The sequence below is a fragment of the Drosophila simulans genome, chromosome 3L, assembly GCF_016746395.2.
Source record: "Drosophila simulans strain w501 chromosome 3L, Prin_Dsim_3.1, whole genome shotgun sequence".
NCBI classification, from domain to species: Eukaryota; Metazoa; Arthropoda; class Insecta; order Diptera; family Drosophilidae; genus Drosophila; species Drosophila simulans.
The window spans coordinates 5,720,430-5,737,541 of record NC_052522.2 but is presented as its reverse complement, the minus strand read 5'-3'; the positions used below and the strand labels follow the sequence as shown (position 1 = coordinate 5,737,541).

Sequence of the window (17,112 nt, the reverse complement as noted above, 5' to 3'; positions counted from 1 at the left end):
AGTGACCCACCAAGCAAATCGAACAACACAAATCGATCGAACGTGTAAAAGGACTTTCGTTTTCATTAAGCGTGTGCAATTGCTGATTTTCCCCGGCAAAGCGGACTTTTTGCGGAATGAATGAAAAAAAAACAGCAGTGGCAACTATAACAATAAAAACAACAACAGTGCAACAACAGCCGGGGCATCTTCATAGATCTTGGCTCTGCTGAAGCAACAACTTCTGCCTGCACTTGGTATATGTACTTATCACATAGACATATATACGCACAGATATATAAAACAAAAACGATCGATTCTCGTGCCAGCGCGTGTGATTGTGTGCGTTCCCATGTTGCATATACTATATATGCACAAAAAATATATATATACATCTAGAGCCGACTGTTGCGACGACTTTTCTATATAATCGGCTAGTGAGCACGCAGACATCGAAAAGGTGCACAAATACATCAGCAGATGCGGGTATATATGTATTGCACATATATCTAGCCAAAGCCAAAGTAGAAGATATATATGCGTATAAGCTGAACGCGGCGCACTCTGCTCTGTTTTTTCTTTTATAATTACTTTTGTCTAAAATTAGAAGACGTGTGTGTTGTGTATGCCCCGTCCGTGTATCCGTATCCGTGAGATACGCGTGAGTGTCCGCGTCTGCTATATCGCACATCATCATCGCCGTACACCATCCGCCGTCCAACATCCACCATCACCATCACCACCATCATCATCATCGCCATCCCCATCATCATCGTCGTCTTCGTCGTCGTCGTCGTCGTCATCAGAGATCAGAGATCTGCAGCGGTGTGTGTGCCAGAAAAGACGACTCGTGAATCAGACTACGGCTACGACTACGGGTGCGACTACGGCTATATAGGCGAGAGATCGCGTATACGGCCAGACAAACATTATCGTATATCTGGCGCCGAGGATTACAATTACAAGAGCAGCAAACGCAACAGCAGCATCAGGAGCGGCAGCCGAAGCTAAAGCCGAATACGAGTACGAATATCCGAGCCCCACAAACGAATACGAATACAAATACGAATCCGAACCCGAATCGAGGAGATACGAAACGATCGCGCGCGTGAAAAGCCTCGTGAAGAAAAGCGCTACGAAAAAAGTGGGGGAAAAATCAAACGCCACGCGACCTTAGGCCCGTCCAATTTGGGGGGGCGTGCAGCGGGGCGTGGCCGTGCGTCGACTCCTAGCGATCGCTCAAGTGAAACGCGGCGAAATTCTGTTCAGATAACAAAAATGAGTCACCAAAATAAGCAGCAACAGCAGCAGCAGCAACAGCAGCAACATCAAAAGCAACAGCAACTATCGAGTGCGGCCAAGTGTTCATAAATTAATGCTAGGCATACAGTGTGTTAGACCAGTCCGAAAGACACTATCCCCCTCTCTCTCGCTCTCGAACAGTCCGTCTCTCTCTTGCCCCTGCTGTCGCTCAAAATGCTACGAAACTATCGAAAGTATTTGCAGGATAAACGGAAATACGACAAGCCACAACGACGAGGCAGCGAATTTTACATTTGTCACGTTTAGGCAAATTGCAAGGACACAGGACACACCAATCCCCCAGCAGCAGCAGCATCACGCAGCAGTACGCAGCAGCAAAGCGCAGCAGCAACACTCGCTATCGAGATTTTGTACATAAAGTCGGGGCAATAGCAGCAACAACTTTGGAGGACGCCATGTATGCGCAACATTTGCGCAAATGGAGTCTAAAAACAAAAAAGCAACTAATGCCATTGATATTGCTAATTATCAGCTACATGTTGCTACTAAACACATGTGTGTTGTCGTCGTCGGCGACGACGCAGCAGCAACAGCAGCAACAACAGCAGCAGCAGCATCTTCCAAGATTATGGGAAGGCAGTGCCGAAGAAAGCAGCTACTATATACCACTGAGTTCGGATAATGGCAGCGGGAGCAGTGAAAGCTCCGCCGAGAGCGGTAGCAGCAGCAGTAGAAGCAGCAGCAACATCGACAACAATATCTTAAGTAGGCTGCTCAGCCTCAACAGCAATAGTCTTAGTAGCCGTAGCAATGTTAAGTTAAAGCCAGCAACAGTATTCGACGCCGGCAGCAGTACACCCGCTCAGCAGGAGCAACATGTGGCTGCCGTGCCAGAGCAGCAGCAACAGCAGCAGCAGTCAATGCAAAAAGTTCCAAATACGTTAATCAATAGTCAAATATATAATTTATTATACAATGGCATGCCCAGCGAGGCGGCGAGCAGCAAAATGCGTCGCCACATTCAACCATCACAGCTGCCACATCAGCCAGAGAGCATAGCGCAATTGCCGAGCAACTACAGCAGTCGGCCGGCGGTGCGGAGCTATCTCATCGAGTCCTACGAGATGCCAGAGAGCCAGTTGGAGGATCACAGTCCGGAGCTGGCGGCGCGAAGTCGTCGGGATGGCAGCAACACCAACGGCAGCCGGCAGCAACAGCGCACCGGCCACCGGCAACAGATGCAGCAGGACAAGCGCGATCATCGCCGCCAGCGGCAGGATCAGCACAAGGAGCAGCGCCAGCAGCATCAGCACAAGAGCGGCAACAAGCACCACCAGCAGCAGCAGCAGCGCAGGAAGCACCAGCAGAAGCACCAGCGATACAACCGCTACTGCTCCGCCCGGGATCCCGCCCAGTTGGCCTTTGCGGCGCCCACCGTTTTCCAGGGTGTCTTCAAGTCGATGTCCGCCGATCGGCGGGTGAACTTCTCGGCCACCATGAAGGTGGAGAAGGTGTACAAGCAGCAGCACGACCTGCAACTGCCCACTCTGGTGCGATTGCAGTTCGCGCTGAGCAACTCCAGCGGCGAGTGCGACATCTACAGGGAGCGACTGATGCCGCGGGGCATGCTCCGCTCCGGGAACGATCTGCAGCAGGCGTCGGATATATCCTACATGATGTTCGTGCAGCAGACGAATCCAGGCAACTTCACCATCCTCGGCCAGCCCATGAGGGTCACACATTTAGTGGTGGAAGCGGTCGAAACGGCTGTGAGCGAAAATTATAGTGAGTGGATTTCGATTTTAAACCTAAAGGGTGGGCCTAGAATAAGTTTTTTAAACGAAAGTATTATTCAAATGAATCCAAATCGATATTTTCGTTGGGTTTGATAAGAAAAGTTAGCCACCGATCATTGAACCCACTATGAGTATGATGATGGTCTGCAAATCTCGGAAATATTGCCTTCAACTGAAAGACATGATATGAAAATCTCCCGAAAATTGCTCCCTTTCTCTCGCCACCTTTCTTTCGGCTTCCTCCCATTACCTTTCTTTCTTGCCGTCTCTTTTGCGCAGTGGCAGCTGGCTCTTTCTACTCTCCACGTTGCTGGTTGTTGTTTAATGAAATTTAGCTGCTTTTTGCAGCTGAATTTCTTATTTGCCAACTTCACGCTCTGCTAATATTCACCAGACCGAAATAATTTTATGCAATACACTCACACCACTGCCACACACACACACTTACACTCACATGCAGGGAAACGTTGCGCATGCGCCTGTGCGATTGCAGTTTTGTTGTTGTTGTTTTTTTTTTTTTTTGCAAGTCTAGGCTCTGGTCTTCTTCGGATTCTTCTACTGTATTCTTTTCTTTGTGCCCGGCTCAATTTGGTTGCTGTGCAACAAAAATGCTCACATCTAGAATTTATTATTGCCGCTGCCTCGGCTGTTGCTAGTTGCACATTTTAATTAAATTCGCATTAACTTTGCTCGCTGCTCCCGGCTTCTTCTCCCTATCTCCCCTACCCCCCTACTCACTTACCATCCTCCTGAAAAGTGGGAAAAACTTTGAAAACTCATTTCTGTCCGCCCGTCTTTTTAGCTCCAATGTGCAACTCACAACGTCATCGTCATCGTGGTGGTTTGTTGTTCTTGTTCTTGTTCTTCTCGCTGATGTTGTTGTTGTTGTCTGCATTCGACCTTTGCGGTTGGCAGACCCAACCCAACCCTACGTTCTTCTCCCACTGCTGTTGTTGTAATTATTCTTGCGTCGCGGTTCATGGAGTTTTGCGTCTGTAATGCGACTAAGTGCGATCACCCGGCCCCGCCCCTCGCCGCCTCCCCCGCCTTTGCCATGGGTTCCCTTCACACCCTCGAAGGGGGTATTCCAATTTTGGCTAGCAACAAAGGTAGAAATTTGTTTTTCGAAACTTCAATGGACTTTTTAAATATGGCTTATAAAATTTGAAATGATGTTATAATTTAACATTCTATATAATATTATAGTTTTGAACCCTAGGCAGGGCATATAAACTTCGACTACCTTGAGCTAACTTCCTTTCCTTTTATTTATTTATGTTTGTTGCTGTTGTCTTTATTGTCTTCTCCCTCTCGGATTGTGTGCTTTGTTTCATCGCGGGCGCAATTAGATTTTTAATTCATTTTCTCTCTCCACATCGCTCCTTAGCTGCTGTTTCAGCTTCTGGCTCTTCCGTCATGGCTCCCGCACACGGAGTGGGAGAAAAAGAAACCCCCCTCCGGTGTTCCCAAGATCCCCAGATATATGGTCACATATACATACGAACATACATGCATATGTATACCCCTTTGAAGACCCAACCCTTTTCGGAGCTCCCCCCGCATCGAAATCAGCTGCAATCAGCTGTTCTCTCGCGCTTTGTCTTTTTGGGTTTATTATCTGGTGTTTATTTACTTTCTGGCCTTTGCTTCCTTCTCTCTCTTTCTGTTTCTCCCTCACTCTCTCTCTCTCTTTTCGCCGACTTCACAGACCTCATCAATGAACATATAGCATTAACAGGATATTTACTTTTTGCCCCGACTGATTTATTTTGACTGCGAACGCAGCAAATGCTTGGGAATCGATTCGCAACTGGTAGCTGGCAGTTCTACACGCAAATGTGTATTAAAAATCGATTACTCATCGAAATGCATACTAATCAATACACCCACACAGCGGCAGACCGAATTTTGCCAACTCCTTTCACTTTGCCAATTTCCTCGCTGGCCAAGAGCTGGCCAATTTGCATATGAGGCCATAAAGCCTGAAGATCGTCAGCCGGATCGTTAAAATCTATAGTCCAATCAAAGCCGAGAAATGGAATCAAATCGTTCAGATCAATCAAAATCTGACTCGGATCGGTTATTTTACAACCTGAACTATTTTCGGTGGCTCAAAGACGAGATTAGCGCGAGGGAAGGGAAGGGATTTATTATTATGCATACGCCCCGTGTGACGACGCAGCTTGCGCTCTGCTTGAAACCAATTAAAATGCCTTCGAACCTGACTGAATCGGTAGTATCATGAATTAACTGGTCGCATTTTATGCCCAATTTACACCCACGCCGTGAACGTCAGTCGCCGCCAGCAAGAGTGTGACTTGAATATGCGAAAAAAAAAAACAAAATTTGTGGCAGGGAAAACACAAAGAAGGGGCCATGTGAAAAGTAAATAAAGTCACATCTTTTGTATTTAGCTGCGGGGCTACTACGGTTTGTTCTTCGCCTGTGCTGGCCATTGTTGTTGTCGAGGTGTTAAGTAAATTAGCTGCTCATAAAACATGATTTGATCTGGCAGCAGTTGGAGTCGCGAAGCAGAATCATCGGCTTAGCTCCCGATGTTTGTTGTTTGCTGGTTTGGTTTGGTTTATTTGCTTACTGGTTTGCTTGGCCATCCGAAAGCGGAGACAAACTGGCAGTGGCTGACACAAAACTAATTATATGGCTTACTAAAAGTATACGTATATATTTAAATGTTTGCCGCTGCATTATATAATAATATAGATATTTGTCACTGCACGCAGCATTGAATATTCATTTTCTCATTGCGGTCTGTAGTTTGTCACCTTGCCAAAGCACCACCAATAATCTCGAAAAGATTTTTCATTGAGAAAAGCAATACCTGGTGTGTGTTGTGTTCTACAGCTCGCAACTGGGAAAAAAGCAAGAAACACCGCAGAGAACCTTGACTGCTGGGATTCCATTACTTGAGTCGACATGGATAACCTGCGACTCTGGTTTCGGTTTCTCTTCTGGGTTCTCCACTCCGGTTGCACTTGCTAGAAAATGGGAAATGTGTTGTTTTGTGTTGTGTGGTGTTTGGCAAGCGATTACAAAACGGAAAACAGAAAGAAAACGCCAGAGCGGAAAATGCTTTTCAGCAGCATAGCGACACAGCGCAGTTCGCATATTTAGGTCAACGCCTACGAGTGGAAGCGACAAACTTACCCAACGGCACCCACAATTCATCATTTCTCAGCTCATCTCCTCATCTCATCTTTTTTTCTTTTTGTGGGGGGTGTCTGGTCTACCTGGTCATAAGATTTTCCACGTCGGTGGGTGGGGGGCGGTTTGCTCATTTAGCGTCACGCCAGAGAAGAGACAAGTTTTCGTTAGTCTTCTTGTCTTGTCTGCGATGGCTCTAGTTAATTTTGTTTTTCTTTTTTTATCTCATTTTTTTGGTAATTAAGTATGAATGGCGGCGCTAGATGACGAACCTTGGTTCGTTTAGGTAGTAAGTGTAAAGGGGTTGACTCAGCTCCCTGACCAGACCAGCCCAGCCCGCCCCCTTTTCGACTACCCACTAGTGTCTGGCACTCGAAAAAATCATTTTCCAAATAAATTTTATTAATCTAGAAGCCTTGACTATGTAGAAAAAACAAGATCTATTTGAATTATGTCCATGACTTAACTATGAAGACTTGCTTAACCAATTTTTTCATTCCAAACTGAGATTTCAAACTGAGATTTTCCTAAGTATCTCATCTAGAACATAAGGGCAAACATTTGCCGCAGGCACCCCCAATTCTTAGGGTCACTTGTGGGTATTTTCTGCGAGTGTAGGGGCCCCTTGGGACTTGGCTGGCGGGCCGTTTGGCATGCGGGAAATAGAAAATTATAACGAAATGAAATTTTCAAATGGCATGCCATGTTTCCTTGCCTTGCCTCGCGACTCGACTCGCTTGCCTCGTTTATGAGTTTTATGCTATTTCTGGCCGCGCCGACAGCAGAGCAGCAACAGCAACATCGGCAGCAGCAACATCACGCAGCTGAAAGCCATTCGAGAGTAGGAAGACATCTTGGTCGCCATAGGCTTGCCAAAAAAACAAAACGCCCCAGTCCCCCTCCCCGGCAACCGAAAAAAAGTAAATTCGAAAAATCAAGCAACTAGAAAATCTGCTCGCTTGTTAGCCCTGCCTGCAATTTGCATTTGCAGTTGCACCGGCAGCCGGGTTTTTCTGGTCCATCCTCCCAAGTGGCGCTAATGGAGCAATCTTGGCCAGATAGGAAAATCGAAAAAAAACGGAAACTTGGCGATCAATGAGCCCCTCTGTTGTTCCGATCCATCCACATCCACTCGAGCACTCGAGCAGCGGATGTGACATAATCTGATTGCCGGTTGCATTGCATATGCAACGTACCGCCGAAATGGATAAACCGAATGGCATTCATAAGGTCTCTCATTGGACCCATCAATGGGTCCATCCAGATCTGTGTCGGCGCGATATCAAAGGCCCCCTCAGGTGGCGCTTCCTCAAGCGGCTGATCTACATAATTCGACCAGGGCGAATATGAAATGCCCTACCATAAATAATGCCAAGATATATGATAATTTGTCACAGCATGACTCTCCGAAGTTCGGTTTCTATTTATAAGTATCTATATATAGTATAGTATAGTATAGTATAGTATGGCCCCCCGTTTGGCAAACTTCACCTCAATTAGCCATTCAGCATTTGCGTTAATTTGCGCGGCACTTGCGGCACATTCCCCAATACCAAAAATAAAAACAAAACGAAACGCCATTCGTAAAAAGATAAATGATAAGAGATGTGTTCGGACGGACTAATTGTTTTGGCTGGCTGTTAATTTCTGCCCGCATAATCGCACTGCCCTCGGCCACCTTCTGCTCCACAAAAACAAAAAAGCGCTTCAACAGTTGCGCACGCGGCCAAGATTAATGGCCAAAAAGTCGGCGACCAACCGAATGACCGTCCGAATGATCGACCGGCCAAGTCGACCGACGCACAGATAGATATTGAAATTGATTGATATTTGAAAAATCATTTCGGTTCGTACGGCTTGGACTCATTATTAGTTTCCCATGGATCATTTTCACAGCTAATGGTTGGCTTGGGAGCACGAGCTTCCCAGCAAGTCGCATTCCAAATTTGTTTTTTTTTCGGCTGCCAAGTCAATTCAATTTGCGTTGGCGGCTCTGGCGCTTTGAACTCGGGAGGCTAAAAAAAATCTTAAAACGGTGGGAGGAGTTGGCCAAAATCGTTTACCACTAGTTTTTGAAAAACTAGGCTAGTGACTAGCCACTAAAACAAGCGGAGTTCAAGATCGCTGACCGCTCTGACCGCGTATCCCTTGTCCTTTCCTCGACTGGCTATCTTAATTACGCATTAATTACATCAAACATTAATAATTCCACATGCCAGCCGAGCGAGCGGCTGCTCATCTATCTACTTCAGTGGCAGCAACACCTCCTCGATCTGGGGATCAGGATGGGGATCAGGTTGGGGATCGGGTATCAAGGCGGGCACCTCCTCTGTATCTGTATATTAAACTGTCTGTCACCCCCTGCCCAACTGCAGCGCCCTGCATCAAATTGCAAGCCATCCTGGTCGTCGTCGTCGTTGAGTCGGATCTTTGGATCGTTGGATCGCCATCGCCGGATCGCTCTGTTCTCTGTCTGCCTTCTGAATTCGCGATGGCAAGTTGAGAAATTTGCCTTTGATATCGACCACATGTGTGCACAGCGAACAAATACTAGGTGGAAAGTCGAAAATATCTCGAATTATTCACAATCTCATCTGCAGGCTTCTGATTTTTAAGACCTTCTGGTATTACAAACACACTTTCTTGTTTGTAAATATTTGACTGAATTTGTGTAATTTTTCTGTGTGCAAATATGCAGCCAGTTCTGGATCTTCCGAATCACCCTGCCTCCGCGTCTTGCCCCCCGTCGCTGTGGAGCCATATTTTCTTTTTAGCTGACGATTTAGTCCATTTCCCGCTCATAATCGCATGAAGTTGCTTGCCTCCACCGAATGGCTTAATCCGCCAGATCGACGCGCCTGTGTTGACTCAATAATTCCCTAACAACTCTTTTTACGCATTTTATTGAAAGTGCAGAAGTTAGCGGGCATTTTACTTACCTGCGTGGGAAAATCGACTAATCTGCGACCGCCCCGAGGAGTCAGTTTTTGTTTTTAGAGCGGTAACGGACAGGTAACGGGCCACATGTTTGGCCGGAAATTCCCCGTTGACCCCTGACCCCGTGTCCTTATGACGAATTCGTCACTTGGCGTGAGAGCACACCTGGATTTCCCAGCGCTTAGCCAGCGGAAATTCCAGAACACCTCCGGCCCACTGGCCCTCAAAATTGATGTATGCTCTGCTACGAAGAAGCAGAAGCAGCAGTGTTTTATTAGCGGAAGCATCCGCCAAATTGCACCCAATCTGCAGTTTGAAGTGCTTAAAACCCCCCGCCCCCCTGTGAATTTCCGCCGGCCGGCAAGGTGACCGTGTGCTAAAACAAAATTTTTATATCGAAATTGCCGCCGGTCAACGCGCGCGCCTGCCCAATGGCCACTTTAACCACGTTTCAGCGCGTGTTGGCCTTTTTGGTTCCCAAGCTTTGTTTGGCCCACACAGACAGACACTCTACTCTGTCCGCGTATTGGTATGTGTGCTCTTACACTCACTCACACACACACAGGCACACACAAAAGCCATTTCGGACAAGTTGGAGTTGCATTTTTAGCAGCATTTTTGTTTTTGTGCGGCATTTTATTCGTCGCCGCTGGCTACAAATTTGTGGCTGCTGTGGCAGGCTTCTCGCATCTCGGATCTCGACTCTCGAGTCGCCACTGCCACCGGTTGGCCACCAATTCCAGCCTCTCGGCTTCACCTTGTGCCCCAAAAGCTATTTAAATGGTATTTAAATGTGTCTAAAAGTAATTTTTTGCGCATTTAATTCGCATTTTTTGTTCGACGAGTATTTGGCAAAGCACTTAACGACATTTATGAGTATATTTCATTAAAAATGAAAACAGCATCGAGTTCCTGACATAATGCGTCATAATTGAGGCGGTTTTTGTTCACTTTTTTGCATTGTTGATGGTCAAACGCGTTGCAAGAATTCAGTTGACAGGCGGCTCGGCTGCAAACGATGGAATCTAGGGGGTTAATTAAAAAGCCTATTGGAAAACTCAGCCTACGATGAACCGAAAACTATATACCCTTCCTGTTATTTTGGTTAATTTACGTTTAAGATAAAAGAATTCTCAAATGAGAAATTATTCGTTAGACCTTATAGCTCATGTTGCTTGTGCAGCCAGCATTCAAAATGTTGCTATTCTGCCGCAAAATATTTTCACACACACGAAAATGATTTCAACTTGCCACCAGCAACCATAATAACAGCTAACAGAGGCAACAAGTGGCCAAGTAGTCGCTGCATGCCACACACAGCAAACAAACAGCAACTGTTTTTGCTGCTGCTGCTGCTGCAATTGCTGCTGCTGCTGCTGCCTCCTGCAACAAAGAAGGCAACTAGAAACTATCCAATGGCCACCAGCAGCAATAGCAACTGCAACTGCAACATCAGCATCGCCACATGCTTGACCAGCCGACGAGACCAAAGCGAGCGCATAAAGCATAAAAAAGCGCAAAGCCACAAGAAGTTGCAAGTCGAAAAAGTCATTATATGCGACAACCAAGTCGTCGATATTGGCAGCGACGCCAGCAGCACACTGAGAGAAATGCGTCCTAGAATCTGGATCTACAATATATCTACTGCAATGTAATGTAAATGCATATTTATATTCTTTCAGATGTTTTCTTATCAAGATAATTTTACACTTTAGTTTGCTATCTCAAATTAACATTCTTGGCTGTCTTGCAAACTGCAAGTTTTCTCTCTGTGCAGCTGGCAGCAAACGGCGACTTTGGCTTTGGCTGCGACACATTTGCTTAAATAGCAACAGCAACAGTTGCTGCCGCTGTTTGTTGCTTGTTTGGGTGCTGCGGCGCAACAGCGGCAGCAGCAACAACAACAGCAGTGCCCATTTTTTTTATTGCCGCAGTTGGAAAATGCAAGGCGGACGCAATCGGGGGTATCTTGGATTTCCAGTTTTCGGTTCCCACAATGCAAAATTAGGTACGAAGCGTCGTCCCCATGACGTAATTAGCATAGAGCAGTCGTTGTTGTTGCCGTTGTCGGGAGCCCATAAAGCGTATTTACCGCACAACGCGCCAGACGCACTGCATCTGGAATGGCAGGGGGGCGAAGTGGTGGCAAACTGGGGATGCGGAAGAGGGAGGGGGAAGAGGGGAAAGGGGTCAGGTGGCCAGGTTGGAGGGGCTGTGTTGCCTTTCAGTCAGGTGAGCCATTGCCATTGCGCATGTGTGGCGGCGGGAGAAGGTGGAGCAGGCGGAGCAGCTGGACGAGGACGTTGCCATAACTCATATATGTGGCCTGCTCGCCGGCAATTGTCGTGGCAGTCGGGGCCAGAAATAAAAACATTTCGTTTAACGATCTTTATCGATGCGATTATTGATTGTGTGTTCATGGCCTGGCTGTTGTGGCAGCAACATTGCAGCTGCAGCAACATGTTGCCGGCGCAGCAGCAACATCGCGCTGATCACAGACAATTTGGTTATAACTTTCAGAGGCTACATGTGGCTTTGTCTATGAAAAGACCATGTCCTCGGTTCTCTCTTCAACCTTCAATAATATTTTATTACAATTCAAATTACTATATCAACCATGTTCTATTTGATTTGCTTGGCTTGTGTCATATATAGAATGGTGCCAATGACGAACATAATTTAATTAGAATTTGTACTATGGGTGAGATAGTTTTCAGTTAAGTAGAATCCGTCTACTTTTAGATTGACTTAAGTTATTAGATAATTGGTCTGGCAATTTTCATCAGCGAGTTACTCAGCTAGTGGTTTATCTCTTGAGATACCAGATACCAGTTCCTTTGCCCCACCCTATTGTTCCCGCAACCAGCTTTCAATTATTAGATTAACTTTGAGGCGGCTCACAAGCAGGTTGCACGCTCATCTCAGTTCATTTTCACCTGGCCATGCAGCACCACCACACTCCGCTCGCTCCCCATTTGAAATTCTTGGCATACTTTGGCTGACAGCCGGGCAATTGTCGGCCATCCGAGTGCTCCTGCCTTGGCCACTGTCCATGGAGCGGCTGCCTCCTGCCAACCACTTATTACGTAATTATTTAGCCACATCGAGCTGCAGCAGCAGGAGGGGCTGAAGTGCCAGATGCAGCATCGCCCTGGGCACGTGTTGCCAACTGACTTGGGCACCTGTTTCACCCGAGTTCGAGCCCGAATCTCTTAGCTATTTATGCTATAATTTCTGGCATGCAGCCGACGAGAAACTGAGATGCTGCAGCAGCATCAATTCAATTTGCATGCCATGCCCTCGGGCTGGCTGCTCATCCAAGTTCGCCACTGCTGATCCTGATAAGCCATCGCCATCGATTCGGAATTGGATGGCAGATGCAGTGAGGCGGCGATCTTAAGTACCAGCCAATTTAGTTGCAGTCGAGCGGACACGTGGGTATCGTTTTGGGTTGGGAAAATAGTGCGGCAGTGAGCAGTTAACGGCATTTGATAACTGTTTCACGCTTTTGCGTTTGCAATTAAGCCGGATGGCATAGAAACTTTTGATCGTTTCATAGACCATAAAGTTGGCTCGACACGCTCTCACCCAATGAAACCGTCAAACGGTGGCGACGACACCTCGACGCGGGCAACAGTGCGTATGAGCAATGCAGCAGGTGGATTTTCGGAAAATAATTAGACATCCTTTTACAACTTATACATATTCATAGTAGAGAAAGGATTAAAGTGCAGTTTTATCTTTAAAACTATCCCTCTCAGTTGTTAGCTTGTTCTTCAGGGCGATTATTTTATGCTCGCTCATTGATCGTTCGACCAAGCCAAGACTTTCCAAAACATTTTACGTTTGTTTATTTATTTCGACATTAGTTAATGCGTTTATAATGCGCAAAGGAAACACGGCGGCCGAATAGCAACAATGACCAGAGAATTTGTGCGCTGCTGCTGTTGGCGCCTGCTTAACAATTGAGGGGCAATTCCCACGCTGCGTATAAAATAAATTCCCCAGCTGAAATTGTGCGCACAACTCTTTACATTTTAATGATGCCACCGCGCACTGGGCGAAACTTTGAAGCAGCCGCGATTCGCTGCCGAGTCATTTACTTGTTGTCGAGCGCCCCATTATAAATCTGCTAGCCAGCCTATGACAGTTTTGCTTTTGTTTTTGTTTCGCCTTACTTGCCTCGGTTTCTGTATCATTTTTCTTAGGCTTTTTCTCGTTTTTGGTTGACACAAGAAATAAACTCACAAAATCACAAAAATCACACCAAAATGTGGTTTCTGGGGGCCATTGCTCGACCGGCTGACGCCTGATGTGATTGCAAATGAGCGGATCCGAATGTGGAAGACAAAATCGGAATCAGATAACCAGTATATACATATGTTTTAGCCGTGCCCAGCGATATGTGGGTGCTGACGGAAAGAATATAGATAGATAGTTATCTTATCGTGACTATCACACGCAAATTTCCAAGAAATGTGCGAACTTTACGCTCATGACGTAGTTATGTTTCGGATGCTCTTCCGACACAAAAACCCACTGAGTAATGCCGACTAGACATTCGTACTTTTTGCGGCAAAAGTAGTTCCCCTATTGGCAATGTTATAAATAGCAACGTGCAGTTATCAAGTGCGGAATTGGGGACAATTACGTGATTTAATATCATCAATTTATATACCAGTGGCACAATAGAATAGATAGACAAGGAAGTATATTTGAGATAGTATCAAAAAGTAATAGAATTGCAATTATAACTCAGTTAACCTAGTACTAGTTAACTAGCCTGACTATTCAGTGACAACGAGTGTCGCATAATGATCGTAATTTTTGATGATAACCAAAGGTGCCTTCTGCTTATCCCCATCCGAAAATAACATACTTTTCCCCTCGACGATCTGCACTCGATCGCGGAACGATTACCCGATGTGAAGTGGCCACTTTCGAGCGGCGATTACCCAGGCAGGCAGCAACTACCGGGTTGCTGATGCAGTTGCTCTTGTTGCAGTTGCAGCTGCTGCTGCTGCAGTCGATGTTGCCAGACGCAACGCATCTTTATTTAGACACAAAAATGTTGCATGTTTCGCGCTTTTCACCAAATGCGCTCGCCGATCCACATTATTATGCAAAGAGGGTTGCACTATTTACCCAAAAATGGCCATGGCTAATGATGATGATTGGCCGGCAAAAGAAGAGGAGCGAAGCGGAGTTGCACTTGCCACTGGCAACCAGCAGCATCAACTGACAACTTGTTGCTGCCTTGCAGCAAATCGCGGGGCTGCAAATGTTGCCAGATTTTGTTTATATGTCGCTGGCAATTAGTTCATTTATTGTTTACGGCACCCATTGGAGCTCTGTTTAGCTTCCTGCTAAGGGGAAAATCTGTCTAAACAATATGCCAATTTTTGGCAATTTTCGGAATTTAATATTTCCATAGAAACTGCGTTGGATCGATGATTTGTAGAGGTGCGCAGTGGAAATCTATCAGATGAGAGGAAAGTTCTCACATGACGAAATATTTATTTGAAATCTTTCATGTTTCATAAATTTATGTGCAATTTATTTTTAAACAACAACTGTCGACGGCGCGACGACAACGTCTGACAAGCCGAAAAGGGGAGAAAGACCCTGATGGCACTCATCTCCCACTCTACTTCTGGCCCCCAAAAATTTCCCTCTAGACACAAAAGTGTGCCTAATTAGAGCTGCAACAACCAGAGGAAGATCTTTCCGTGGCGCCACGTTTGTTGGTTAGGCACTAGAAAAAGGAGAGCGCGGCATATGGATGAGCATGAGAAGCGGGGAGCGAAGAGATCAAAGGGCCGCGATTTTCATTGGCGCCCTGTCGGCCTCGATTGCGAAAAAGCAAAACAAGCCAGACGACCGGAGGGTGGCAGAAAATGGAGTTAATGAAATCAAAGGGTAATTACCCAGCCGCCCACCCACACACCTGGATTTTCCCGCTTCGCCACCGAAAAACTTCCATCAGTGAGTCAGACTTTTGGCCAGTGATAATTACAGGTGTGGAGAACAAGCAACCATCTCTCGGGGGTGTCGTTATCAGAAAGAAGAATCTCTCTTAGGGGGGTTGGAAAGTCTGGAGAGTCTAGGGAGTCTGGAGAGTCTGGAGCGTCCGGAGCGTCCGGGGGATTCAGCGGAGTCTGGGGAACTGATATGAAAGCAATTAGCAGCAGCGACTTGGCAACCAGCTGGCTTTTTTCCACAGAATTTGTCAAGCTGTGACTTTGATCTGCGGAAATGTTCGGCAGCAACAACTTTGAATTTGATTTGAAAATGCAGCCGCACCTCCATCCAAAAAATAAAAAAAAATTTTAAGAGGAGAAAAAACCGAAAACAAGCAGCAGTAGCAGCAGCAGGGTCTTTTCTTATTTATAGCCACTATTTTTATGCTCCATTTCAATGGGCCTGCGGAGGAGGCGGCTGTGGAGGATTGGGAGGGGATCGGCTGAGCAGGCCGTCGTCGCCCCTTTGAAGATTGTGTGCTGGTGCTACCCCCTAGCCCTCTAACCACTTGATTGCACTTTTCGCAGCATAAAATATACATTTATGTGCGTCTGCAATCGGAGAAACAAAACAAAAAACAAGCAGACACACAGTGCCACAGAGCCGCACACTCACTCACTCACTTATTCATTTGCAGCGGGACTAGAAAACTATATAAAATTGATTTCCCCACCCGCACAATGGCCGATCGGGCCGACAATGAAGCGCCATTGAAGCGCAACCAAATTAATCTTTCAACGACAATTACAATTAATTATAAACGCCCCCGCCGGCTTCTCCGCACCAACAACATACACACTCACGTCCAGCTCACAAAAGCCTTAGAATTTCCAAAATAAAAAACTGTGGAAAAAAAAAGACTCCAATTGGCTTGCTGAAAGTGCGTCTGTGTGCTTGCCACCGAGTATGTGTGTGTGTGTGTGTGTATCGACAGCTGGTGGCCACCACGTCTGGCGTTTGAATTTGGTTCAAACAGGCCAGCTAGACGAAGCCTGAATGTTCTTACCAATGTTTAAAGCTTGACGATCTTTGATTTGCAGCCATAAAAATACGTATTAAAGCATTGCATAGAAGCCATAAGCTTCTTACAACTAATGAAGCTTTAAAGGGTTCCTAAAAAATCGAACAGGCCAATAGAGGAGTGCTTTAATATTCTACTATTTCTTATATTTAATATTTAACGATTGTCCCATCTTTGTCATCAAATAGTTGAAATCTAAAAATCAATTCTACCAAGACTCTATAAAATTAAGAAATACAAGTCAATGGATTGGATATTTGGGAGCGTATGTGTAAACATTTTCTCGGCTGGTGTTTTAATTTTCATCTGTCTAGCGCTCTGCCCCATAAACAAAGCACCATCAAGTCGGATCCGTATCTGTATCTGCAGCTGTAGCTGTAGCTGTATCTGTATCCATTCCATCCATCGGTCCATCTATCTTTTTATCTATCAGTCTCAGCGCTCGCCTAATTACGAAAAGATGAAAGCGCTGTTTGTGGGCCAGCGTCCGTCCATGTGGGCCCACCCACCCATCCGAAGCATCCATCGAAAACAACACCTTGGTGAATCGATCGTCGGTTGGGTGGTTTGGTGGATCGGTGGGCCGGTGGAGCGGCGGGATCCCTTGTCGGGGGCTGACCTACCGACTGCGCCGCTTGTTAACGGCAGCTACTTAATTTCGTATTAATAAACATCACAAATGTTGTAATAGTTTGGCACTTTATTTATTTATTTTCCATTTGTGGCCGGAAAGCCAACGATTGGCGGCAAACATTCTGATTTCTGAGATATCTTTTCATCGATGCCAGGCAATTTCTTTTCGCAACAAAAAACTTTACACACTCAAATGATTGACGGGCAGCCATCGAGCAAAGTTGTTTAAACAAATTTCGTTGATTCTCTTGGCTAGTTGTGCAATTTGAATTTGGCTTCGGATTCGTACGCTTCCATCAG

General features: G+C 46.0%; 1 protein-coding gene across 6 annotated transcripts in view; it reads left to right on the top strand.

Annotated features, from left to right (window-relative positions):
- Nucleotides 1-429: 429 nt before the first annotated feature.
- The window catches only part of LOC6736924 (protein vein), a 31,377-nt gene continuing 14,694 nt past the window's right edge, over nt 430-17,112 (top strand). For all 6 annotated transcript variants that reach the window (XM_016170133.3, XM_039293845.2, XM_016170132.3 and 3 more), the window contains exon 1: nt 430-3,027. In XM_016170133.3, the coding sequence (XP_016030579.1) occupies nt 1,698-3,027 (1,330 nt within the window). In that variant the 5' untranslated portion in view covers nt 430-1,697. The remainder of the gene's footprint in view (nt 3,028-17,112) is intronic.